This window comes from Coregonus clupeaformis, chromosome 38, assembly GCF_020615455.1.
Source record: "Coregonus clupeaformis isolate EN_2021a chromosome 38, ASM2061545v1, whole genome shotgun sequence".
NCBI classification, from domain to species: Eukaryota; Metazoa; Chordata; class Actinopteri; order Salmoniformes; family Salmonidae; genus Coregonus; species Coregonus clupeaformis.
Window position 1 is genome coordinate 633,365 of NC_059229.1, and position 27,884 is coordinate 661,248.

Consider the following 27,884-nt stretch of genomic DNA (forward strand, 5'->3'; position numbering starts at 1 on the left):
CTTTAGGGCTTTCTCTTCCAGCTCGTATAGTGGTACCCTACTAGTCTCAAAGCTCAACTTGGCTCTGTTAGTGCCAAAAAGCTCCTGTGGTTTCTCCCTCTCTCTCACAAAGGAGGGCTTTGATGCGCAGCGGTCAATGACCCTCTGGTGTAAAGATACTGGGTCTGTGACTGGTTCCATTTGAGATACCTACAAGGCTTCGTTGTGGATGCAGGGACCTCCCACCAAGCGCTATTGACTGTAGGCAGGAAAGATGGGCACAGAAACATTTGGAGGTTTAATTCGCAACAGACAGAAGGCTGTGGAATGTGAAGACGACTGGGAGAGACCACAACGGCAAACTGTAGAATAAAAATGAGAACGTTACCTTACATTGTGGGCTTCCTCTGTTGTAACTTCCAACTGACCTATTTCGATGCTATATACCAGGGGTAAGGAGGACTCCATGGATGCATGGATGTGAGCAGACTCATATTTAACAATGGTGTAGAGTTGCTTTGGACCACCTGTCCACTAAAGGAGCCAAGCATTAAATTGAGCCATGGTTAAAACAAAACCACCCTTTGAAATATGACCAGTGGTTTGACCCACCGGACACTGAGTGTGGGGGGGGGGGTCCATAAATGACATAGCAGCCTTGTATGGAAATTTGAGCTTGCCACAATTATTACTGGAGGTATGTTTCACCATACCCATGGTTTGCAAGGCTGAAGAGCACCGTTATGCAAATACACAACAGTAGAAACTGAATCTCCCATTGTCCTCATCTCATCCACTTGAGACTGCGCCATGGGAGCATGCGAAAAATGAATGAAGTCATCGAGCTCCGTGGCTGTCGAGGGCGAGAAGGCAACATATTAGAGCACTTATCACTTTCAGCTGCTGATTTCCCTGGGGTAACATAACAGCCCAGAACGGCCTAATAGTCGGGCAAGGCAGTTGGGCCTGCGGTATCACACTGGGCCTGGACTCCTCAAACAAACAGCCATTTAAGGGGTGTGGGGGGGGGTTGCAGTCGAAGGGGGTAGGTGGGGGTTCACAAGACCAAGCGGAGGGCCCGGGGAGAGCAGGAAGTTGGGTGTTTGTGCAGCTGCTCCCACGTCGAGGGACTGGAGTGTCAGGCTGGACATGGCTAAACAGGTGCCCGCTCTGAAATGCCCGCAGATACTGAGATTAACCAGTGGGGGACTGCGGTCCATTGGGACAGTGCAGTAGGAGCAAGTTACCCTCCATTTAATCACACACAGTCCAGATTGACAGACAACAGGCAAAAGGGGAGACCTGGAGGGGCTGGCGGTAAATCCACTCTGATAAGGGCCATGATGCAGAGGTGCAGGGTGCCAGTGATTTGGTTGCTGGCAGAACCTTGGTCAGTCGGTGGCACACAATGTCTCACGTCAGATGGCGTCACTCCTCCGCGACGTGCGTCCCTCAACCGGTCTTCTTGTAGGACGTGGAACTCCTATTCAGATTTGAATATTGAGCATCCGCCATTCAAAAAATGTCAAATACACCGCATTTCAAATAGTCAGCAATAATCTAATGAATTCACGGCATGTGAAATTAGGCTAAATAAGCCCCACTAATTATTTATTTATTTTATCAAACTAGTTTAACCTGCTTTTTTTGTTGTTGCAATAATCACTGATCTGGCTTTTAAGTCAGTCTATGAACATGCCCTTTTTGTTAAAACATTTTACCAGAACAATGCATAATGCACATTCACTAATAGCAGGTATTACTGTATAGAAAATGAACACAAGTCTCATAAACAATCTCTCAAGCAGAAGAACGTGCTAGTGAGTAGCCAGCTAATATTTATATTTTAAGTTTAGCTAACTATTTGCAATCTAACAAGGCAGAACAGTTGAATTGTTATGAACACACCCTTCTGTCTGTCTCCAACTGTTTGAACAGCATGCTAGCCTGTCCACTTTGTTCAGATGTTGAGTTGAAATCAAGTGGCCTACCTTATTTCTCAGAATGAAAACGAGTTGCCAGTTCATTATATAATTGTGTTTGAATGCATATTGCACATTTATAATAAAAATAAAACAGACTAGACAGCTAGTATAACAGTCTTTAGCTAAAATGTTGATAGCGGTACATGGTACCGCAATGCCGCGCGCGACAAACTGAGCATACATTTTCCAGAATCAATGTTCATTGATACTCCTGTTTAAGTAGTGTCTGCTCTGTGTGCAATTTGAGTAGTTGAAACATAAAAAGGGTATCATTAGAAAGGTTAACTTCTTTATTACAGTAAAATAATGTCTCAATGTGTTTCAGATTCTGTTGGACCAAACCTCAAATAGCGAGTTGAAACCGCTTGTCAGAGGGGAAGAAGTGATCTCTCAACTCTGTTGGTGTGTCAGGGGGAGGGGCTTGGTGTGTGTGTGTAAATGTAAACAGAGAGGAAAAGACGAAGCGAGAGGTTTCACTCTCACCAAAAATCCCAATGTGTTTCTATGGGCTTATTTTGGACCTAAGCTTGTCGCCTGCCTTTCCGCGAAGGAGACAAGACCAAAAAGACAACATGAGAACAAGCGGACATAAACGCTCATAAAAACGAAAAATTAAAAATAACTTAAATTCTTGTGATACAGGCATTTGGAATGAATTGGAATTAATTCGATATAGCGCCCAGCCCTAGGATGGAACTGTCCTTTGAGTTTGCATTGCAGCTGTTCTCTTCTGTCCTGTCATCAAAGAGAGCATGGCATGAGATTGTATCGGAGGCCGATGAGGCTTTAAACCCTCAATGAACCGTTCCTTTCATTTAACGCAGGGGCCCAGCAGTGAGATGGATACCCATCTGTGGCCAAAACATTTATATGAGAATCCCCTGCCCCTTCACTGCACATACAAGGGACAAAACAGCTGGAGGGGGGTGGGCGCAGAGATGAGTGGGAGCGTGCTATGGCCATACATGGTCATTTTCTTGGTGGAGATTATGAATGTAAAAAAAAAAGTATTTAATTACATGACTAAGACACAAATACTAGAGCAAAGTCTAATGGATTTGATCTGTAACATAAAACAAAATTAAACCACCAATTGCCACTGAGTGGAACATACCCAGAGTGGTTTACTTTACGACTCCCCACTAAGTATGGCTCCAACCATTCACAAGGGAGGGGGGGCATTCATTTTCTTAACCTAAAAAAGATCAACGACACTCACAGAATTTCAACACTTTTGAGCCATTGGAGAACTTTATGGATTTGCAGGGGCAATTCCACGGTCACGGAACCATTTCTAAGTACAACTCTTTGCACAAGGACTACTTCTAACAATTTCCACTGAATATTTTTCCTAAACTAATTTAGTGTAAGAACTGTGCAGATGCAAACTTTTTTTAACAGAATTACGGTAAAATCTCCCTCAGGTTTATATGCGACCACGTTTCCCAAAAACTCTTAAATATAAGATTCAAAGATGTCTGCAGAAAGAATGGGGTGTCAGCTATGACATAGCACCTTGAAAAAATATATTTTGGTTACTGAACTACAGTAAGTGAAGTGGATTTACACCCGGTAATGGAATTACATCATGGGTCCCTGATCTGTACTACACAGAAATGCATCATTATGAATGTCTTTCTCTGTTTCACAAGTTTGGACATCACAGTGCAGCACAGTTCAATACATTGTAGTAGAGTAAATTACATTATAGTAGAGTTCAGTAGAGTATAGTTCAGTACAATATACTGTACTATATTGTACCGTACTCTATTTAGCAGACTAAACTCAACGATTTATGATGGAGTTGAGTGGCAACTAGTGTGTGGGCGGACTGCAGCATTTACACATGAATTGTCCTGTGTAAAACCAGGCTATTCTTTGGGTGCTGAAATCTGTAGTTATACTCCACTATGCTCTACTCACTGTACTGTGCTATCCAAACTTGTGAAACATACGTCTATGATAGGTTCAGATTTGGTCCAGTCCGGTCCATCTGTGGACGTTAAACATCAATGCCAGGGTGGACTGACCAAATTTAAACTACTTTACAACATCCATGGACTTCCGATGTCGGTCAGTGCGTTAGGATGCTGGTTACAGGGGGCTCATGGGTAGGTGTCATTAAGAGCTGGGAGAGGTGACATTAACTGGACAGTGAGAGAGAGAAAGGGAGAGAGACAGGGAGGAGTCGTCCAGACTCAGATTGTTTTAACACTCTTGGTTTGACCACCAGACAACAGAAAGAAAACAGTTATGAGCTGAACATAACAGTATGACAGCGGAAGGGAGGACAGTAGCAGGTGACCCAACTGTGGTTTGTGACTATTATGATTTCCCATTGTAGCCAATTCAGTTGCAGTAATTCCATTACTGATTTGTTGGGTAATTCGGTTACCAATTTGGTATCGGAATTACGAGTTTTATTCACTTAATAATTCATAAATAAAATTGATATCAGTAAAATCACTATAACTAATTGGTAGGTCTACCATTACTTGTTCCTTCTGTGAACTTTCATTATCCTCCCTCCTCATGAGGGAGAGACATTTAAAAATATCTTAAAGATATGTGGGTTTTTGGTTACGGAATTAAGGAGGCACAAGGCAATATTTCTTAAACTTACAGAAGGTAAACAATTTCTCCAAAATGAAATATAAGTGTTGATATTAGTTGGCAGGGTTTTGATGCATTTCTGATAACATCTACAAGGGAAAAGTCTTTAAAGTTTAGTAAGACACCTTTTCCATCTGATCCAGAAATTAAAGCCTTTACTTATGCCTAATTTGATATGCTCCTGGAGAAGAAAAGAAAAGCTTTTCTGTGTACCTCCATCGTTAGAGTCCAGAGGCAAGTTTACGGCCCTGGAGGACTCAGGGGTCCAGCCTTGTGGCTTTCATTTTACTGTTGGCTGAACTGGCTTGAAGGTGATAAACTAGCCTACTCTCTGTTTTCGGAGGGAAATAACAATTGATGCACCACCAAAGCCAGGTTACAACCCATCTCAACTATGCCCCCCCCACCCCCGCCGTGGTATGGCATCTGCCGGAGGCAGCTCAGACTTGGAAGTCCATCCAGAGTATGTGTTTTCGCTGTGAGATTTAGAATGTGATGCAATTAGCTGTGCCCCATGGGGGGGATTCATCCTCCTCTACACCCCCTGCTTCACCCCAGTTGGCAGTGTTGACCTCATGCTGCGAGAAGTGCAAGCGACTGCTGCGTACCGCAGAAAGCGTGGGGCCTCCGACAAACAAACAACACCCCTACAGCACACAAGGAGGGACAAAATACAATAAACATTAAGGGAGGCCAACAGCAGAGGATGTTGAAAGCCAGAAAACGTTTTAGAAGGCGAGGCTTGGGACGTTCACAGTCGTGCAACCCGGCAGTTTTTCAGACCTCATATGTTGATAATTACTTGGTTAATATGCCAAGACTATTTCTTCTCACAAACAATATTGGCGGGAAGGGGAAATGTGTGTAGTACTGAAGTTCAGTCTATCCTCCACAGTAAATTCCACAAGCTTCTCTTTATCTTACATAAAATCTAAAAAGCCTTTGGTGCTCGGGGAATGTTGTGGGATTTCTAAATTTGGCTCTGGAAAGAGATTGAGCCTAATGAAAAGCATGTGGACTTCAATTTAATTACACAAATTCTGATCTTATAACAAGAACCACTTGTTCTCTCTGCAGAGCGCTCAAGAGTTTCACCAGGCAGCTTCGCATTGGTTCCAGGCAGGCCAACAGACTAAAATCGTTCCTAAAACAAGTCTCTCCAGACAGCCCTTGAGAGGAAAGGGATCATATGCAACAAAGGGCAAAAAAAAATCTAGCAATAAATATTGTTTCACCACAGAGGGACTCAAAGGTACCATCACTCATGTCCCTAGTTCTTCAAACGGTTCCGACTGAGCTTGTTCTTGGGTGGCGAAGTGTCAAATCATCTCTTTTCCCCTGCTCTTGTGACCTCTCTGCCCTGGAATCAGTCTGTGTGGATTTCCCTTGATGATTGTGGCCTGTGGCTTTTCAGCAGCCTTTAGTTTGCCTCATCGTGTTCAACGAGAGCCATGCATATTTGTGATTGGCTCTGTCAGACAGGGTTCTTTTCATCTGGAGGTTTTGTTGTCCATTTCACATGCTATCGTCATTTTCGAGGAGCATGAAGGGATGGTGCGGACATAGACAGTAGACTACTACTTTGTGGATAGTTTATACACTGTGTGAGCGATTGCTCTCATTTCATTACTTAGCATTCGCACAAAACACAAGTAGTTCTGGGGGTGTGTTGTTCAGGGTTTATGTATTTTGATGACATGCTTTTGTCACTTTATTTTATCTGCAAATAGTCTTATTAAAAAGCCATAATTTGTCTGGAAAATATTCATCCATCAGTCTTCAATATATGAAATAAATTAAATATTTGTCACATGCTTCATAAACAACAGGTGTAGACTAACAGTGAAATCTCCTCTGTAAAAATGGGAAATAAAGGCTGTCTAATATCTATGTGGAATTGTGAATGACATCTGCCCGGCTTTCCTACTGTACTTTATAATATGGAAACAGTCCTATCCCAGTCAGCAGCACTGAGGTTTGCCAGAGTTACAGGGCTATGCTCCTTGACTGATATGGTGCCAATGGCTCATCTGTGGCTGAAAGACAAGCCTATGTCCTAGCTTTGGCAGAAAGGCATGTCTAAAAAAGGTGACATTTTTGACAAATCTATAAAGTGGCAGTGAAGTATGTGCAACGGCAAAAATGTTCGCTTTTGACCTAACGCCAAACAGACCATACAAAAGACGATGTTAATGGAGGGATGAAGTTAACAAGTTATGACAATAATGGAATCCTTCAACAATTGGGTCATCAAAGTTATTCTGCAACTGATGACTCAAATCCCAAAGATTGTGTATCTTCCACACGATTTTCAGTTTTTAATCCTTGTTGCAACCAGTGACTTGGCTGTTGCTTTCAACACAACGTTTCCTGGCCACACAAAAGAAATTGGAGACGTTTTCAGAAACAGATCCTCCTGAAAATAAGCAAAGGAGCCTACTTCAAGTTCAAAGCTAAATATAGCTTATTTTTTACCAACAAAGCCATTTCCTTCAAAGAGTGAAAAAAGGGGATATAAAAAAAGAAAGTGCCCAAGTATGCCAGAGTAACAGATCCACACGCAGATGTAGTTTCCTAAATTGGTTCTAAAGAATGCCCCATTTAGCAGGAAAAACACAATAGTTATATCAAATGCTTTGAAATGTTTAAAACACATACTACCATGAGTCTGGAGACCAAATAGCGCGGAGCTGGTTGTTGAACAGTTCATCATTAGACATTTCAAAACAGACCTGTTTTCCACCATTTTGTACAGGCCGTTCCTGGCTGACACTCCATATCAGACGACTTGACATCTTATGAGCAGACTCTTCCTCCTTGCCAAGGCCCTGCTATTTGTCTGCCGGCGAGCAATCTCACGACGGGTGGCATGGTTTACGCAGGCATTCATTTCAAACATCTGCCAGGCTGTCATTTTAGGAGCTCATTAAGGGCTATCAGATCAAACATCAGTTATGTCAGCCGCTGGCATCGTCTTTTCTTTGGTTGGGCGCCAAATATGGAAGGCATTGTGGAAACTAATCACAAGCACCTCGGTTACAACATGCTTTGGCATGACCCCGGCTGGGTTTACCCAGGGTAAAATTACTCAACAAGCAAATATAGTGGCATCAATCATCCTATGAGGAGCATCTACCATATCAGAGAACTCTCAATTAGAGATGTTACCTTTACATTCCCCCTCCCCCCCACGTAATTCTGAAACCTTGTGTGATATTTTGACTGTGTAAATACAGTGTCACTGTTGTATTGCTTCAAATACTGTGCAGCGGTTAACAGTTACTCATCTAAATAGTGAATCTCCATCGTTACATTTGAATTGTGCATATTGTATTTGTGTGTGTGATGTTGCCTAGAGGTTTTGGGGCCTTATTTTTACAGTTCTAATTATAGTACGACAAATCTTTATACGTCAACCCCCTCTCAAATAAATGCCCTATATCAGGTCTGCCCATCGCCCACAGACTGCTAACACCATTTGGTTTGGTTGACTAAAGGGCTATAGTGGTGAGATTGATTATTTTTCACACAAAAAAACTCCTTCAAACATATTTTCCAGATCTTTAAGTTCAGCTGTAATAAACAAACATTACATTTTAGTCATTTAGCAGACGCTCTTATCCAGAGCGACTTACAGTTAGTGAGTTCATACATTTTTATTTTTATTATTATTTATTTATTTTTTCATACTGGCCCCCCGTGGGAAACGAACCCACAACCCTGGCGTTGCAAACGCCATGCTCTACCAACTGAGATACATCCCTGCCGGACATTCCCTCCCCTACCCTGGACGACGCTGGGCCAATTGTGCGCCGCCCCAAACACTCTTGTATGTCTGATCAAACTGCAGCTGCCAGAGCTGTGCCAATAGAGAACAGTGATGGTTGCCCCCGACATTTAACTGCACAGTCCCAAAGACCTATGAGACCCTCTGAGGAGTTAGACCAGAGGGAAGAACGAGCCATCACGTCTAATCCAGAACGTGTTTCAAGACATTTCAGCTGCTTCTCCTCCATCATCACATATGTCATAGAACAGAGTGGCCCTCTCTTTCATACGAGTAGTTGACTTTGTTTTAACAAGAAACACAGCAGGGACAGATGGCAGTATAGGAAATAAGGACTGGGTTTTGATCAAACCAGCAAATGTGTACAAGCTCTGAAAGTACTACACAAATTGGATGAACGTTGGAAATAAGTTTAGAATACTGTGCCATTGCTGCAAATGGTAATGATTGATCTTATTGGAAACCAAGGTAACTTATCATTATTTTAGTAATGGTTTGGTTATCATCACTTCCTCTTCTCTGTGATATAGCATGCTGTAGCATCGCCTATGTCCTGTGTGATATAGCCTGCTGTAGCATCGCCTATGTCCTGTGTGATATAGCCTGCTGTAGCATCGCCTATGTCCTGTGTGGGCACCGTCGGTTTCAGAGATAGTTCACTCAATTTACAAATGTACCTCATGTTAAGGGTAAAATTACCAAGAAAATAATCGATACTAGTGTCAGCTGCCCAAAAACTGTCTGTATAGCAAAGTAAACATACCCAAATATTAGATCGCCGGCTCTCCAGGTAGATAGACAACTCTCCAAATAGCCATAAGACAAGTTACATTTGCAATCAATGTGAACTATTCCTTTAACTGAAACCTCCTCGACGCAGGCCATATTCCAGTACTTCGAGGCATAGGATGTTTCACATTATACACTGTAGGTCTTAATCACGACGCAGGACCATCTTGTCAGGGGAAAAGGGCTCACAATATGGTTTTGATGAAAATCTATCTGAATAAAAAAAAAAATCCCTCTCTGAAGCCCCAGAAGGCAAAATGTTGATATTTCAAACAATACATGGAGCCTTGCATTCCCACGGGGGGCCAGTATGAAAAAAATTATGTATGCACTCACTAACTGTAAGTCGCTCTGGATAAGAGCGTCTGCTAAATGACGTAAATGTAACTGTAAAACAGTCCAATAAGACTGGGGGCTCTTTTCCACGTAACCATATTACAGCGAGCATGCTTCTCAGTCATCTTAGTTTAGAATAAACTAAACATTATTGTGAGCCCAATTCAGAGCAAAGGGACTTTTCAAGTGAAATGATACTACCTCTGTCTTTGCAACTACAGTGAGTGCTTCTAAAGTATTTTTCCCAGACCAATCCTGATTTCCATAACAATGGAAGGAGATGGTCCCCCTCGAGTTCTAAAGATCAAGCAGGCCCCTCAACTACCTGTGAAGTCTCTGGTCAGGCTGCTTTTATCTCTTGGGTTTCCATGCAAATGTAGTGCCATTTCCTCCAGAGACCCTGAGGCCAAAGACAACCCCCCTACACACTTTTTCTCCATGTCTCCAAAAAGATACAAATCCATTCTCTGACTGTTTCTCTACACTCCCACTTCCCTACAAGATTTAAAAAAATAAAAAATAATCCACTAGTCATACATTGGGACATTGGAGAAGGACCAATGCAAAAGCATTGAGCTTGAGCCATATCACTGCTTTGCACAAGCTTACCTTAAACCTTTACAAGCGGCTTTAGCCTGCAGCATACAGTGGGGAGAACAAGTATTTGATAACCTGCTAAATCGGCAGTGTTTCCTACTTACAAAGCATGTAGAGGTCTGTCGTTTTTATCATAGGTACACTTCAACTGTGAGAGACAGAATCTAAAACAAAAATCCAGAAAATCACATTGTATGATTTTTAAGTAATAATTTGCATTTTATTGCATGACATAAGTATTTGATCACCTACCAACCAGTAAGAATTCCGGCTCTCACAGACCTGTTAGTTTTTCTTTAAGAAGCCCTCCTGTTCTCCACTCATTACCTGTATTAACTGCGCCTGTTTGAACTCGTTACCTGTATAAAACACACCTGTCCACACACTCAATCAAACAGACTCCAACCTCTCCACAATGGCCAAGACCAGAGAGCTGTGTAAGGACATCAGGGATAAAATTGTAGACCTGCACAAGGCTGGGATGGGCTACAGGACAATAGGCAAGCAGCTTGGTGAGAAGGCAACAACTGTTGATGCAATTATTAGAAAATGGAAGAAGTTCAAGATGACGGTCAATCACCCTCGGTCTGGGGCTCCATGCAAGATCTCACCTCGTGGGGCATCAATGATCATGAGGAAGGTGAAGGATCAGCCCAGAACTACACGGCAGAACCTGGTCAATGACCTGAGGAGAGCTGGGACCACAGTCTCAAAGAAAACCATTAGTAACACACTACGCCGTCATGGATTAAAATCCTGCAGCGCACGCAAGGTCCCCCTGCTCAAGCCAGCGCATGTCCAGGCCCGTCTGAAGTTAGCCAATGACCATCTGGATGATCTAGAGGAGGAATGGGAGAAGGTCATGTGGTCTGATGAGACAAAAATAGAGCTTTTTGGTCTAAACTCCACTCGCCGTGTTTGGAGGAAGAAGAAGGATGAGTACAAACCCAAGAACACCATCCCAACCGTGAAGCATGGAGGTGGAAACATCATCATTCTTTGGGGATGCTTTTCTGCAAAGGGGACAGGACGACTGCACCGTATTGAGGGGAGGATGGATGGGGCCATGTATCGCGATATCTTGGCCAACAACCTCCTTCCCTCAGTAAGAGCATTGAAGATGGATCGTGGCTGGGTCTTCCAGCATGACAACGACCCGAAACACACAGCCAGGGCAACTAAGGAGTGGCTCTGTAAGAAGCATCTCAAGGTCCTGGAGTGGCCTAGCCAGTCTCCAGACCTAAACCCAATAGAAAATCTTTGGAGGGAGTTGAAAGTCCATATTGCCAAGCGACAGCCCCTAAACCTGAAGGATCTGGAGAAGGTCTGTATGGAGGAGTGGGCCAAAATCCCTGCTGCAGTGTCTGCAAACCTGGTCAAGACCTACAGGAAACGTATGATCTCTGTAATTGCAAACAAAGGTTTCTGTACCAAATATTAAGTTCTGCTTTTCTAATGTATCAAATACTTATGTCATGCAATAAAATGCTAATTAATTACTTAAAAATCATACAATGTGATTTTCTGGATTTTTGTTTTAGATTCCGTCTCTCACAGTTGAAGTGTACCTATGATAAAAAGTACAGACCTCTACATGCTTTGTAAGTAGGAAAACCTGCAAAATCGGCAGTGTATCAAATACTTGTTCTCCCCACTGTAGATAAATGACCCTTCTGCACGCTGTACTACAGTATGTGCCTCATCAACATATCCATAGGAATCCTATAATTCAGTTATAGGATCTCTATGCACATATCATTCCTGACAAGCTCTAACAATCAGCCTGTGCAGCCCAATCAGAATTGGAGCTCAAAGATGATTGGAAAAGGTTGGATCATTAAGAACACCTGCTCTTTCCATGACAGACTGACCAGGTGAATCCAGGTGAAAGCTATGATTCTTTATTGATGTCACTTGTTAAATCCACTTCAAATCAGTGTAGATGAAGGGAAGGAGACAAGTTAAATAAGGATTTTTAAGCCTGGAGACAATTGAGACATGGATTGTGTATGTGTGCCATTCAGATGGTGAAAGGGCAATACAAAGGTGCCTTTGAACGGGGTATGGTAGTAGGTACCAGGCACACCGGTTTGTCTCAAGAACTGCAATGCTGCTGGGTTTTTCACACACTACATTTTCCTGTGTGTATCAAGAATGGTCCACCACCCAAAGGACATCCAGCCAACTGTAGGAAGCATTGGAGTAAACATGGGCCAGCATCCCTGTCGAACGCTTTCCACACCTTGTACAGTTACTTCACCCACTCTCTTCAGCCCAGGTCTGGCCATATTCTATGAAAGAGCCTGTTGAATCAAGCTGAGCAGTAGGGAACCTTCTAAAGTCAGGCCATGCCAACATGAATGTTGCAGACAACCAATATAGATCATTATTCTGCCACTGTAGCTTGTCCAAAAACAGTTTTCAATCATGGTCATGTTATGACCTCTGCTAAGCACAAATGACATACTGTAAACTGCACATTGTTATGGAAATTGCAGTATTACAATGTGTGGCATTGGAAGACAGTTCTTTGTGTGCCCTGCAATGCTGTCAATTCAAAGACCAAGGGGATAGAATATGGGTCAAGACAGAATGCAAATTAACCAGGTGGACAATAAAACTACAATGGGCAACAACATGGTTTTCACTTTACTATGTTTTTGGCACATGGAGTTTTTGGGGAGGGGGTGATGACGAGTTTACTGCCGTTAACTGTTACACTGGCCTAGGCTTTTGTAGACTAAAGGTTTACATTTCAAACGCCAAGACAACGTTGTTGTTTCAACTTTGTTAGTGGGCACTTACAACTTGGGCTATTTGATAACCAAGATGGGCTCCTCAGTAGCGTCTTCAAGTCAACAAAAATTTTCTGAAATAAAGCTTGTTTAAAGTGGTCTATAGTATATAACATTGTACCGGGTGATAAGTACACTTCCATTAGGCAGATACATTTATAACACTAAAGTGCCGAAGGACTTGTGGCTACTTCGTGTCTTCTTACCTTTGGTGAAAAGAAGAAACAGAGTGGTGGTGTATATTTTCGGCATGACTCCTTGTCTACGCCTATTCGCCGAGTTCAGGTTACTCTCTGTGAAACATTTATTTTCTGTGGACGGTAACTCCATGATAGAACTCCAGCAAAGTAAGCCACAACTATGTTAAATCATTCGCACAAGAAAACGAGACCCCAAACCAAAGGCAGTCAGCGCGAAAACCTGAACTATTAGCGTTTCACAAGACCTCTAAAAAGTACTCCGACAAGAGCAACGAGAAACGACTGCTTTGTCTAGTGGTCGTCGGATGATGATACGACTGTTGCACCAGCAATTCGTAAATGTGAAGACTTGGGCCCTATTCCATTATTTCAAATAATGACAAGAAAATGCAAAGAAGAAATGTGCCTATTCCTTCGAAACTATTGAATGACAGTAACCTTTCACTTTTTCTCTATCTCTCTCTCTCTCCTTAGCTCCCACTTTGGATGAGAAGCTTCCGGTGTTTGGAGAATAGAGGGAGGGGGCACTAAATATTTTTAAAAAGAAGGTAGTCTTAGTAGGTCAAACGTACCAATTTTGCACTTTTTCTATGCAAACATAACTACACATTTTTCTGTAGGCCTAAGCACATACAACTTATTTTGATTATTTGATTGTAGGCCAAGGCTACTTTTGCAGAAAATCTTTCAGGCTGTAATTGTACTTTTATTTGTGTAAGATTTTTGGACAGAGGCGGTATACTGATAAGACACACTATGACCTAGCCAAATAACTTAAAATATATCAAATGGCAATTGCTAGGTATGTGAAAAAAATATTTTTGAGTTATTCTGAGTGGAATCAATCATCTCCTTCACACCAAGCCACAAAACCATTTTTTATTTTATTTGCATTTTACATAAAATTGCAAATCGTACAGTGCAAACATGATAAAAGCTGTCATTGTATACAGTGTCATCAGTAAGTATTCACACCCCTTTACTTTTTCCACATTTTGTTGTGTTACAAAGTGGGATTAAAATTGATTTAATTGTAATTTTTTGTCATCGATCTACACAAAATACGGTATAAAAAAAAGATGAAAAATAAAAAGCTAATATATTATCTAGATTAGATAAGTATTCAACCCCCTGAGTCAATAAAGTTAGAAACAGCTTTGGCAGCGAACACAGCTGTGAGTCTTTTTGGGTAAGTCTCAGAGCTTTGCACACCTGAATTGTACAATATTTGCCCATTATTCTTTTAAAAATTATTCAAGCTCTATCAAGTTGGTTACAGATCTTTGCTAGTCAGCCATTATCAAGTGATGCCATAGATTTCTAAGCAGATTTAAGTCAAAAATGTAACTAGGCCACTCAGGAACATTCTATGTCATCTTGGTTAGCAACTCCAGTGTAGATTTGGGCTTGTGATTTAGGTTATTGTCCTGCTGAAAGGTGAATTTCTCTCCCAGTGTCTGTTGGAAAGCAGACTGAACCAAGTTTTCCTCTAGGAGTTTGCTGTGCTTAGCTTTATTCCATTTATTTTTATCCCCAAAAACTCCCTAGTCCTTGCAGATGACAAGCATACCCATAACATGATGCAGCCAGCACCATGCTTGAAAATATGACGAGTGGTACTCAGTGATGTGTTGTGTTGGATTTGCCGCAAACATAATGCTTTGTATTCAGGCCAAAATATTTCTTTGCCACATCTGTTGCAGTATTACTTAAGTGCATGTTTTGGAATATTTTTGATTGTAATATAATAATAATAATAATATAATAATAATAATATAATAATATAATAATATAATAATAATAATAATAATATATAATATAATATGCCATTTAGCAGACACTTTTATCCAAAGCGACTTACAGTCATGCGTGCATATATATATTTTTTGTGTGTATGGGTGGTCCCGGGCATCGAACCCACTACCTTGGCGTTACAAGCGCCGTGCTCTACCAGCTGAGCTACAGAGGACCACAAGCTATTTGTGTACAGGCTTCCTTCTTTTCACTCTGTAATTTAGGTTAGTATTGTGGAGTAACTACAATGTTGTTGATCCATCCTCAGTTCTCACATCACAACCATTAAACTCTGTAACGGTTTTAAATTCCTGAGCAGTTTCCTTCCTCTCCGGCAAATGAGTTAGGAAGGACGCCTGTATCTTTGTAGTGACCAACAAAGCCTAATTAATAACTTGTTTTCACATCTACCAATTGGTGCCCTTCTTTGCAAGGCATTGGAAAACCTCCCTGATCTTTGTGGTTGAATCTGTACTTGAAATTCATTACTCGATTGAGGGACCTTACATATAATTGTATGGGGTACAGAGACAGGGTAATTATTCAAAAGTAATGTTTACCACTATTATTGAACACAAAATGAGTCCATGCAACTTATATGATTTGTTAAGCAAATTTTTACTCCTGAATTGATTCAGGCTTGCCATAACAAAGTGGTTGAATACTTATTGATGCTAGACATTTCAGCTTTTCATTTTTAATTACTTTGTAAAGAATTGTAAAAAAATAAATAAAAATAATGCCACTTTGACATTATGCTGTATTGTGTAGCTCAGTTGGTAGAGCATGGCGTTTGCAACGCCAGGGTTGTGGGTTCGATTCCCATGGGGCGCCAGTATGAAAAAAAAAATGTATTCTCTCACTAACTGTAAGTCGCTCTGGATAAGAGCGTCTGCTAAATGACTAAAATGTAAAATGTAAATGTAATCCATTAGAAAAATTCAGGCTGTAACACAACAAAATGTGGAAAAAGTAAAGGGGTGTGAATACTTTCTGAAGGCACTGTACGTTTTAAATGTGGAAAAAGTAAAGGGGTGTGAATACTTTCTGAAGGCACTGTACGTTTTTAAGTGTAAATGTATATCAAATCTCCATTAATTTACTCTGGCAATCTTTTAAGTAGTTTAAAGATGCACTATGCAGTAATCTCTGCCATTTCCTGGTTGCTTGAATTCAAATAGTTTGCCTAATTTCTGTTTATGTGACAAAACAAGCAACTATAGTGTAGAGAATCATTGTACCATCTAAACCGCTGTGAAATATATTTTCCATAACCAAAAATATTGTATTTTCAGCTGTCTGAAGCTGGTGTACAAAACCGAAAGTAAAAGAGGCAAAAACAAAACTTAAGAACGGGAAGCATAGAAATAGCACACATAGAACAGATCTACTGCTTCTTAGACTTGCTTTCAATGAGAATTAAAGATCTATAACTCACATTTCTATGTGAATTTGGTCATTGCCCAACAAGTTACATATTGCAGCTTTAAATTGAAGCAACCCACTACAATTCACACTGCAATTTAAAAATGTATGCTTTGAAACAGTTGAAAACAGCATAGAAATACAAGGTCACAAAAGAGAGGCCGGGTTAAATTTTAACATATCAAAAGTATACCGTACTAATTATTGGAGAATACAAACAAATACACCGAATACACTTATTCTGGGAAAATTGCATATATATAAAAAAGAGAGGCAAGCACATTAAGAGCACATCATTTGGCCATGCTGAACAGATAGGTTCATAAATCACTATAATTCAACTTCCATTCCTCAACCATCATTAACTATAGTTATGAATCTTTAAAAAGCTTGAACCTTCATCAAAATCTAAAGTGCCTGGTCCTAGTCTCAGAAAGCTCTATTTACAACTAACCTCACCAAAACCAATCTATTAATTTGTGAGATATTCGCTATTCACCAATAAACAAATAAATAGACTCAAAAATATAATCCAAACGTTACTGTTTGGTTGCCACCTAGTGGCAACTGGAGGTTAAGAACGACAAATCTGTCTATCATTTTGAGGCTGGGGGAAGGGGGATAGTCGTTTGAGAACAGCTGTTTACTTATTCGGACACCTATACCCAAAATCCAGCCTCAAAATGTAGGTAATGTAGCAGAGTGTGGGCAAAATAATTCACTAGCAGGATAAAATTCAATGACAGTGCAGTTAAGAATAAGAGGGCAACCACATATCATAGCAAGTAACTTTGAATGATAAAGTTGTGTCAGAATTACCTATGGATATGGATAACAATAGGTTAAACCTGGATGCCTACTCTAGTCAACTGCAAATACAACATTTTAGTAGTAGGTTACAGTCCTATAAGACATAACCATTATAGTTTAGAAAAACGTTATGGTATCAACATCATTACGAAAAAAAATTTTTAAATGTATGCACTCACTACTGTAAGTCGCTCTGGATAAGAGTGTCTTCTAAATGACTAAAATGTCAAATGTAAATTAATTTCAGTCCATTTCTAAAATAGCGTGTTTCACACATTTTATGTGCCACAAGTTTGCAATGATTAGATGATTAGATAATCTCAAATGTGTTATACAAAAAGAAATAAAAATAAAATATAGATAAAACGTGACGGAAATATAACAGAGTTTAACTCTTGTAATGCCCAGCCAGTTTTTCACCGAGATACAATATACTTTTATTTTAAATACCATATTTGGTTGTGTATATGGTATAAATGCCACTGAAGTTAGTATTTTCTTGTGCTCCCCTAGTGCATAAACAACATACAATCTCAGTGAATGATAAAGAAGTATTTCTTCCACACTGTATACCTAAAACCATCTTTAAAGTCATCTTGTCATCTTTACAGCTAAAACCAACCCAAGAGCCATTCCTCCCATTTTAATCCATACTATATCCCCATTACAGGAATCATCTGGAGGTTGTGTTCATTAGGGCACACAAAAACAAAAACAAACATTTTTAAAAACATTTTGCAAAATGAGCATTGCTTATTTGACCAAGTCTAGGTAGTCCCTCCCTGTTTGTCTCCTTTATTCCTTTTAGCGCCCAATGAACGCGACCCTAGTGGCACAGTAGGGGGGTGGGATAGGGGGGTGTCGGGATGATACAAGAGGGGACAGGGGGATGTTATAAGAGATTTAGGGTTCTCGTCGGATGAACCAGATCTCGTTCCTGCGGAAGGAGACCCCAGGGTTCTCGTAGACGGCCACCATGTAGGAGTTGCGATGCATCTCCTCGCTGGGGCCCAGCATCTCCCACAGCAGGTTGATCTGAGGCATGATTGTCTCCTCCGTGGTGGTGCCGAAGAACGTCCTACAGAAGACTACATTTGTTATTCGTGTTTAGATAAATACTGTCATTACTACTATTAACTGATTATTTTTTACCTACAGTATTTTAGCCAGACATCTTACCAATGCAAAGTAGTGTGTGAGTCTAGCTAGTATGTATCCATTATCTATAGAAGTTAGCATTATTAATAATGTTTGGGCTGATTCCCCACACACAGATTAAGCCTAGTACTGGACCCAAAAAAAAGCTCAATGTAGACTCCATTGAAAGTGCTTTTTAATTCAGGACTAGGCTTAATCTGTGTCCGGGAAACCAGCCAATATAGTGAAAAAAATAAAATAAATGCTGCAGTTATTATCACTAATCTGACTAATTATTTCCACCCATTTTGGCTAGACATTGTCTATTTAAATCCATTGCCTATTTTTACATGTAGATATTTAAATAGGTCAAAATATGTCTCAAAACCACAGGGGAAGTAGAACAGGCTTCAAATGAAGCCTGGGGCTTGAGTATCGAAGTCAGATTAGAGGTGGGAGTGTCCTTACCGGGTGATGACTCGTAAAGCCTCCCTTTGGAGTATGGTGATGTCTGGGTCAGTTGGCTGGGGCGGGTTGGCCTGGAACTCAGCAGGCAGGTAGTATGCTGTCAAGATGTCCTTCTGAAAGCCATTGCCGTCCTCCAGCATGTGGATACTGTTCACAATGGGTACAGTCATTCCCAAATAGCGTCCTGGCGATACAAGAGTGTGCTATTATAATTACTAATTGTTACACTGTTCTTACTATACACTATACTTAGGGTTATGATAAGGGTTAGGGTTACTGCTGTAAGTACAGTGGGACAATGAGTGATTACAATATAGTTGTAACAATGAGTGATTACAATAGATGTTGCACTGTACTTACATCAATAATTACACAGTAACATGAACACTAAGGCCTTACCGACGGAGTTCTCCTTGCAGATGAATTTCATGAGTTTCATGAAGCCCATGGAGATACTCTGCTCGTACAGCTTCTCCCCTTTAGTGATGCACGCCCACTTCCCTGCAGGGTACACCCTCTCCTCAAACAGCACCTCGCCCAGCTGCAGAAATAGACACACACACACACACTTTGTTATCCAGGGAATATAAGAGATCTTTCACTTCACTTTGCACTTGAGCAATGGCATGGATGCTCAAGCTGAAACAAACACACACAACATAAGAAATTGTACTCAGGCAAATGCATGGATGGTCATAAGGCAACACACACACAGATTTTACACACCACATTGCACTCAGGCATTTACACAAATCCGTGTGAACACACACACAGCTTTCATTATTTATTTATTTATTTATTATTCAAACACTCAAAAGTGCATGTGTCAGACACTCAAAAGAAAACAAGAAAATGGCTTAATTTAGCCTTTACTACAGACTTTCCTTCACTTCCTGCCATTACATGATGGATAGATGACCCAGAAAATGGAACAGCCAGCCAACATGAGATTGGTAACAAGTGGGAGGGAGACATACTGTACCTTTTCATGCTGAGAGATGGAGGCAAAGGGGACCTGCTCTCTCTCTTGGGCTTGGTTCCGCCGCGTCAGCTCTTGAATTGGTCCTGTCATTTCTATAAAACAACACAGGGGGCCTCTTAATTTCTTTAAAAAGATAACAGAGAGCACTGGCAAAAATTCGTCATTGGCTTATGCTTCATAAAAGGAACGCAGGGCTAACGTCAAGTATTCAAGTCTCTAGGAAAAATGGGCCTGCTCTAATATCTATAAGCTTCTCAGCAGACCTCGAACTGTTACCCATTTGAGTAAGCCATGATAGAGACTTCAATACACACTCTACAGCAATCAAGTCATACTGCTGTATTGCAAACGTTTTGGAATGTGGAAGATAAAACAATGTGCCGTAACACAAGGAAACAATATTGCTGAAATGTAGTCATCGTTTTCTGGGACTTTGTTTAGCAGTCTTTGCTTATGGACAGGATGTAGCAACTAGAATCTGAGATTTTATTTCCAGTGTTGGAAGAAACCATGTCCTGTTGAAACGAGATCGATTTCTCTGATTGATCGTCTCCAAATACACTGCTGCCAAGCAACTACCTCGAATGGGGCTATTTTACTCCACTGCCTGTCTCACTTACCTCGGGGGATGGACACCTGGTGTGTGCTGGCGATCGCCTGCCAATGGGTATACAGCCTCTGCTGCTCGTCGTCCTCCATTGGCTCGGGGTTGTCGGTGATGTCATCGTCCAGCTCTTCGTCCTCCAATCCGTCGAGATCCTCGAGGGAGATTAGTGCCATTCTTTTGTCCACACACCGGGTAGATCTGCAAATACAAGACCAAGAAGACAAATGTGTTACTTTTCCTAGAAATAGGGCCATTGTTAATGTCCATTTCCAGTTTACCTGGAAATGACTAGGTATTTAGGCCTACTAAGAAATGACTTGGTTGTGGCCTGGCTGGTCTAGTGTTAACGCCGCAGTCTCGGGCACAGGTCTACAGTGTTGCCATTGGTTCGAATTGGGCCTACTGCCCTTTGACACAACCTGTCTCTGTCTTTCCCCACTGTCACCCTCCTTCACTATTTGTTCAATAAAATCAGAAAAACCCTTATAAAAAAAAGACATGGTCAAATTGTAACAATGTAATTACACTGTAACAACCGGTAATAACCAATTAATTCTTTATAGTAAGTACCAAAAGTATGTATTGTTAAAATTTCCCATTAAATACCAAGTGAAAACAGTACCATAGAATAATGTGCTACCTTAATATTACCAGTAAAAAATAGACCCACTTTATATTATTCAGTCATTTATTAACTTGTTGAATGTAGGCTACACAGGATATTATGATCTGTACAGTATTATGGACAGGCTAATATAATACCATGTAGCTACATGAAGCTATTTTGACACAGACTTCACTATTTAAATCACAGTCACACTGGATCATATCAAACCTGCTTGTCAGAGCTTTTCAAAGAAGCTTAAGGGGGATTGGTGCCTGTGGTAGGAGGCTTATCCTATCTCTGCAAACGACCAAAAAGGGCACCGTATGGTAAATAAATGTGTGTGTTATTTAAGGCTGAACGATTTTGGAAAATAATCTAATTGCGATTTTTTGCCCCCAATATTGCGATTGCGATTTAATATGCGATTTAATTTATTTATCCTTTTTCCCCTACAAAACATAATGAATGATTTAAATATGACCAACACAATAGTATATACATTTAGTGTGAAATGTTCTTTCCCATAGGCTGGGTCTATTTGTTAGAATTAAATTCAAACATGTATGACTTGAAATAAATGACATTTTTATTGAACTGCTCATTACAGAAACATCTGTGGCTTTGCCACTGTGCATTTAAATAATTTAAACAAAGGCATGAACTTTGTAAACACTGTGTGCAAAAGGTACAGTCTTAAGAAAAAAATAATTTTAAATTGTATGTATCTTACTGCTCCCAAGTCAGTAACATTTCACACAACTGAAACAAGGAATTTGCTTTGAAAATATTTTGTAAAATCAAAGTAAATAAAGTTATAAATAAAAAATGAGAAATGCACTTTTAATTTAGACAAACTATTTTTTATAAACGATTTGAATATTATAATATAAAATAGATGAGCCTCACTTATCTCAAGTACACAACAATAACACACCACACAGACTAAAGTTCACTACGAGTATGGCACTGCCAGCCATACTTATCCAACAGTTCTGATCAATAAAATGGACTGTAAGACTCTGGTACGGCTCAGCTGTGCGGCTTGACCACATATCAGTAGTGCTAGCAAAAAACTCCACCGTTTTAAGTTCCGCGGCGACTTTCTCTTTGCACTTTTTGTACAGCTCCGGTATGGCAGTCTGACTGAAGTATGTGCGGGAGGGTATACTGTAACGTTTATCAAGCGTATGTATTAATGCCATGAACCCAGGCTTGGTCACCGTGCTGAGAGGCATCATATCTTTGGCTATGAACTCGGTTATTGTCCGAGTGATTTCTCCGTGCCGTTTTGAATTACGTTCATACGGAGTGACACTTTCGAACATTTCTGTCAGTGATCCCTGTCTTGAGGTATTTGGCTTGTCTCGCGCACTGATGCTCGGCATTTTGGTCATACAACTGTCATGCATTGATTTGTGGTATTTTTTTTAAGTGCTGAAACAGGTTTGTAGTGTTACCCCGTGAAGTAGCAATCGGAGCACGGCATGCTCTGCACAACACCTGACGCTGCTCAGCATCTTCTTTTTTAAAACCAAAATAGTTCCACACCACCGACGTGCTGTTCCTCTTCGATATTAAAGTATCAGCTGTGTCAGTTTCTGACTGTTCCGTCGAGCAAGAGGCCATTGCGCTGGACAGCATGAAAAGTCGCGTCACGTGACCACCTCAAATCGCGCACGTTGCGATTAGAAAATCGCGTTCAGTCAAATCGCGATATTATCGCGAATGCAATTAATCGTTCAGCCCTAGTGTTATTACAAATGGCTGATTACATCTGCTATCAGATCCGAGGGTATACATTTATTGTTCCATTACATTTACTGTTGCATAATAAGTCTTAGCCAACAATTCATAACATTTAAAGTGAGGGCTCCAAATCAGGATGGTTCATTCAGAAAGTGCCAGCTACGTCACAGAAATCCTATAATTCTATGGCTACAGTAATGTAAACTAATCTTATTATACACCATATAAGTCATCAAAAAAGATCATACATGCTTATAGCAAGTATTAAAGCATTTTTTACCTGTCAGCTTTTAGTGTTAGCTTATTGGGCAACCTTTACTTGGATTTTGTAACAAACTTAACTAAACACAGTAGCCTACACCATCGGGCTACTGTTGTGCCATCATGAGGACACAGGTTTGAAAATATACATTAAAGAAACAGCAAAAATGAATATCTCTATTGCACACACACACTAGTGATGGCAAGGGTTGGATTCCCAATTATTTTTTGGTAAGTTGAAGCTCAATTACTGCTTTTCTACACAAGTTAAAAACTCTATAATGCTATTTGGAGAACAGCAAAATCAAACAAAAATGATGCCAGATATTAATTATCACCACAATATTAGATTTAAAGGTCTGTGGAATGGCATATACATTGTCAACCACTACTTAACCTCGTCATTAAATGACTCATTTACTTGTGAAACGGTGCATAGAGTGCAACATGAAATAGATGCATAACACACGCTATCAAATCACAACAAGGCCGACTTCAAATGCCAACATCCATAGGCGGCATGTGAGTTTCAAGTTTGGGAAGCTATTTTTACACCGTAAAATTGCACCTTTATAATAAAGGATTGCATGCATCCATCATCGCATTTACAGACAAGATAGGCTACTATTCCTAATGGGATGAGTAGATTGCATAGTCATAATTTAGACTAATAATATAAGTTATATTATATAACTCAATCACTGTAAGCAAAACAGACAGTTCTGAACAATGCATGCCTGAGCACGTAGTGACAGAGTAGGCCTAATCAGAGACGTTTCTTCTACTTTCTTTGCACAAAGAAAAATGTGGCCTTTTATAAACACATTTCATGCAATTCTATTACACTTTATATGACTGGAGACCTAAGCAACATCTTTTTTAATACGACACAAATTAGTACCCTGTTTTGCATGTCAGCAATCAAGTTTCCAAGATATATAATACTGGCTTTATTTCTGTATTTTGAAAGTTATATATCTTGGAAATTTGACTGCTGACATGCAAAACATTTGGGGACTATATCAACAATGGACTAATGAAACAAATATCAAAGGATAGTTTTCTGGTGGAGTTTTTCTTTAAGACTTTCTTAAAACAATCCACAGCTCATTTTTAAAAGAAGTGAATTAATCCTCTGTGCCCAAATCATGCTCTCTGGTGAGGTATTTTGAATGATTTTATTTATTTCTGTATAGGCACGAGTAACTATATAGCTAATTTTGTCAAATGTAATTCAATTTACTTAAGCCTATGTTCCCCTAGCCTATTGGACAAATTATGCCAACATCAATGTGAAAGACAAGTAACCCGTGCATAAAACTGCTGGCCGCAAGGCTTACAAGGCCGAGTTTAAATGGCGACATCAAATTCAAAGCAATCGGCGCACTGCCTACACCGCTGACAGGCAAAGCAAAACTGCCTGGCCCGGTCTCTGCTCTCTGCTTTGAGAAAGGCTCGCAGGCTGGCAACTTCTCTCCAAGCGATGCTCTACATTGTCCTAACGCCAGACAAAAAATACGCTAAACAGCCATTGCATTTTAAAATTGGTATTGGAATGATTTGAGTATACTTTTTTGATGCCCCTGTTTTTGTCTCGTTCAAAAAAAATAAAGAATCTTTCGACTCATTTTGTTCATTTGAGTCAGTAATGCCCAAAGCACGCAGGACCCCCTACCGGTGAACGGTGAACTGAAAACTCAAGAGTCATGATTCTACAAGCCTCTCGTTCAAATGTCGTTCACCATAAAATGGGCTTATTGGCGCTGTCATTTGTTACTGAGACTTGTAAAAGTGTGCTCTAAACAATGTACATTTGTTGATTCCTAGGCATACAAATAAGATTATTTCTTGATGCATTTGAAACGAGGTCTAGTTGTGGCCGCAACCGGACTAGATTGTGAACGATTTGGCGGAATTAATTGCTTGACTGCCGTGAGGGTCATGAGCACAATATCGTTCACAAACTGCAGCACCCCAAATGATTCTTTCTCGAGTTTGGGTTTTTTGAGCAAAGACTATAGATGTTTTGGTTCTACAAAGCTGTCTATAATAACATTCAATAATCAATTAATTGCATTAATTCTTGCATCAATTCAACCAGTTCTAAACATGTATTTTTCTTCTCAATGCTGTTATTGCTGCCTGCAGCATGAACTATTTTACAATTGTTGGTCGGAGCACATCTCCCTACAGTAGCCTCGTCGTGAACCAGGGACGCATGACAACTACTTGATTTTGGAGGTACATGGCAACACAAGACTAATCCTGCTGTAGTCATTGCGACCAGCAGGTCAAACGAATGACAAGATGAACGAGTAATTCCAAAAAACTAATCATGACTCTTGAGTCAATCAAAATAAAATAAAATATTTCATGAACTGCACATCATTATGACTAAAAGCCGATTTATGCTTGATATGGAAATCGGAGGCTCGTGACGCAATCGCGGAGCCTCTGGAGGCTTGCAGAGGCCAAATTGAGCTAACAATGCAGAGGGCTCCACATAGCTCTGTATAGCTCCGCGTTGACATGATTGGTTGACAGTATGTGGGGGCGGTACATCCTGTATAAACACAAACTGACTTCCTTTACAACAAACATGGAGAACTTGGATGAAAGTCTATCAGAACAAGTTCACAAATAAAATACATATTTATGATACCTCGTGTACGGATTTCAAAGACACGAAAAGGTGTTTGAACTCCTGGAAAGAGATCAGTAATGGGGATACATTTACATTTTAGTCATTTGGGAATCGAACCCACAACCCTGGCGTTGCAAACGCCATGCTCTACCAACTGAGCTACATCCCTGCCGGCCATTCCCTCCCCTACCCTGGGCCAATTGTGCGCCGCCCCATGGGTCTCCCGGTCACGGCCGGCTACGACAGAGCCTGGATTCGAACCAGGATCTCTATTGGCACAGCTAGCACTGCAATGCAGTGCCTTAGACCACTGCGCCACTCGGGAGACTAGATGGATTTGCACACATTCAACAAATCTGATCAAACAAAGTGGATATTTGTCAAATCTGTTATGATTGATGTATTGTAACAGGCCCACCATGTGGTTACTAAAATCCGATTAGGATATATTGGGCTTTTTTCACTGCATAACAATTAGATGTAGTCCCTTTTCAGGTTTAGAAGAAGTGACTACTATGCTCCCGCTCGTATAAGCTGGTAGCATAGCTAGCATACAGAAATCGGTGGTGGTATTCAGTCGTTTTTAACTGTAATGCAGTTGATTGATGACGATGACATGAACATCTATTGGGGTTGACATCCATACAAGCATTATGTTTACCCCAACATAGTATGAAATAAACAATAGCCTAATTTTGCTGGGGGGCAATGGGGATATTCGGGAAGCAGGTGGGAAAATGGTGCAGCATTTTTACTTTATGCTATAATTGACTGAGCTCCTACTCCAACATCTCAGAAGAGGTAAGGTCTTGTCTTTTCGTTTAATCAGTTGTTCGTAATTAGCTGAATGGCTATCACTACGAGTGGTGCGGTGCAGACCAATTTATTGGATGCATATGACAGCTTCCCAAAGCACTTCTTGCTTTGACTTCTGCAGAGGTCGCATCTCAGTAAATGCTGTACTGCCGCTGCAGATTTCGGATTGACCATAAATCGGCTTTTACTCCACATCATTAAACTATGTTTACTGCGGCAGCCGGGCTGCACATTACTAAACACAAAACAAACACAAAAACACTTTACCAGCGCGCGCTAACAACACCGCTAAAAGGAGTACACAACAGCACAGCCTTCATTAAGGATTTTCATATAAAATCCGATTAATCATCGCTGGCGAGACAATTAAATGGGCTGTAAACTCACTGGCCGTGTTCGAGAGCGTCACATCCATGATGCATTGTGGGTCAATTGTGACACTGGCTGATCTACAAATAATAATGAGTAGTTATTTATGATGCAAGGTAATTTGTAGATCAGTCAGTCGGCAGTCACCTGCAATTTCGAACAAGCACACTGACTGCAATGCATGACAGCAAAAGTAGGTCAACCCTAGGGAACCAACACACCCAATAAATAACGCAGCAAAATTTTCCCTAGGGGTTGATAGAACGCGATTGCTAGAATGCATGCCATGAAGAAGATTGACAACTCATCGTTTTTTTTACAGTCATTTCTATTGGTTAAACCACAATCGGTTATTAATTATGTAGGTTTTGTGGCCATTTAGCTATTCATTTGTTATATGCTTCCCTGAACACTAGTTCAGACCAAATCGTTTACCCGAATGTAACGTTTAGTGATAAAGTCGGCGTTCTTACCTTGTCAACAAAGTACAGGATAGTAGTACCGCACTACTTCTTCTGACCAACAATCAAAACAGGAGACATAAGTATACAAGTGCTGCAACACAAACGATGACGTCACTTTTGTATGGTAATGACGATTCCTTCAAAATAAACGCCCGCATTTCAAAACATTGCAATATGGATAACTCATTCAAAAGATACAGTATTACATTTGAATCAATGTCCCATTTTGTATATGTTTCAAAGCAAATGCAAGAAGGACTTTGTGGGAACAATTACAAATATGCTTCTAAAAACATTTTGTAAGACCACTATAAAAAAAATACGATGTTCAGATCGATATGTTCACAACATTGGGCTGTAGATAAAAAACGAGTCTATGGGCTGAGTCAAAAGTAAGGTTGGAAATGGGGTCTGTAGAATCTATATATGGTGTTATTTCTTGGGGGGCTGAAGTCTAAATAATATAATAATATGCCATTTAGCAGACGCTTTTATCCAAAGCGACTTACAGTCATGTGTGCATACAGTTTTGCGTATGGGTGGTCCCGGGGATCGAACCCACTACCCTGGCGTTACAAGCGCCATGCTCTACCAATTGAGCTACTACCTACAGACCCTACTGAGTATTCCCAACCCACTTTTACGTCGGCATATAGAATCGTTTTTTCTCTAT

The 27,884-nt window shown here is 40.5% G+C and overlaps 2 protein-coding genes across 2 annotated transcripts in view; both read right to left on the reverse strand.

Moving 5' to 3' along the window:
• LOC121572665 (inactive tyrosine-protein kinase 7-like) overlaps window positions 1–13,568 on the reverse strand; it is a 28,123-nt gene extending 14,555 nt beyond the window's left edge. The window contains exon 1 of the mRNA XM_045211661.1: window positions 13,088–13,568. Within this exon, the coding sequence (XP_045067596.1) occupies window positions 13,088–13,211 (124 nt within the window). The 5' untranslated portion in view covers window positions 13,212–13,568. The remainder of the gene's footprint in view (window positions 1–13,087) is intronic.
• A 4,079-nt stretch (window positions 13,569–17,647) lies between these two features.
• On the reverse strand, window positions 17,648–27,313 carry LOC121572368 (heme-binding protein 1). Its single transcript, XM_041884429.2, has 6 exons — window positions 27,221–27,313; window positions 20,318–20,502; window positions 19,698–19,789; window positions 19,115–19,256; window positions 18,716–18,899; window positions 17,648–18,188 (listed from the first exon to the last, which is right to left on the reverse strand). The coding sequence occupies exons 2-6, from the start codon at window positions 20,475–20,477 to the stop codon at window positions 18,014–18,016; spliced, it is 753 nt and encodes a 250-aa protein (XP_041740363.1). The 5' UTR covers window positions 20,478–20,502; window positions 27,221–27,313; the 3' UTR covers window positions 17,648–18,013.
• Window positions 27,314–27,884: the final 571 nt, after the last annotated feature.

Excerpts from the sequence above, each read along its gene's own strand:
- LOC121572368 (XM_041884429.2), bottom strand. The coding sequence starts at position 20,477 with ATGGCACTAATCTCCCTCGAGGATCTCGACGGATTGGAGGACGAAGAG. Across the intron at positions 19,790-20,317 it reads CCAGGTGTCCATCCCCCGAG|AAATGACAGGACCAATTCAA; the intron begins GTAAGTGAGACA and ends GTTGTTTTATAG. Across the intron at positions 18,900-19,114 it reads CTGCAAGGAGAACTCCGTCG|GACGCTATTTGGGAATGACT; the intron begins GTAAGGCCTTAG and ends TTGTATCGCCAG.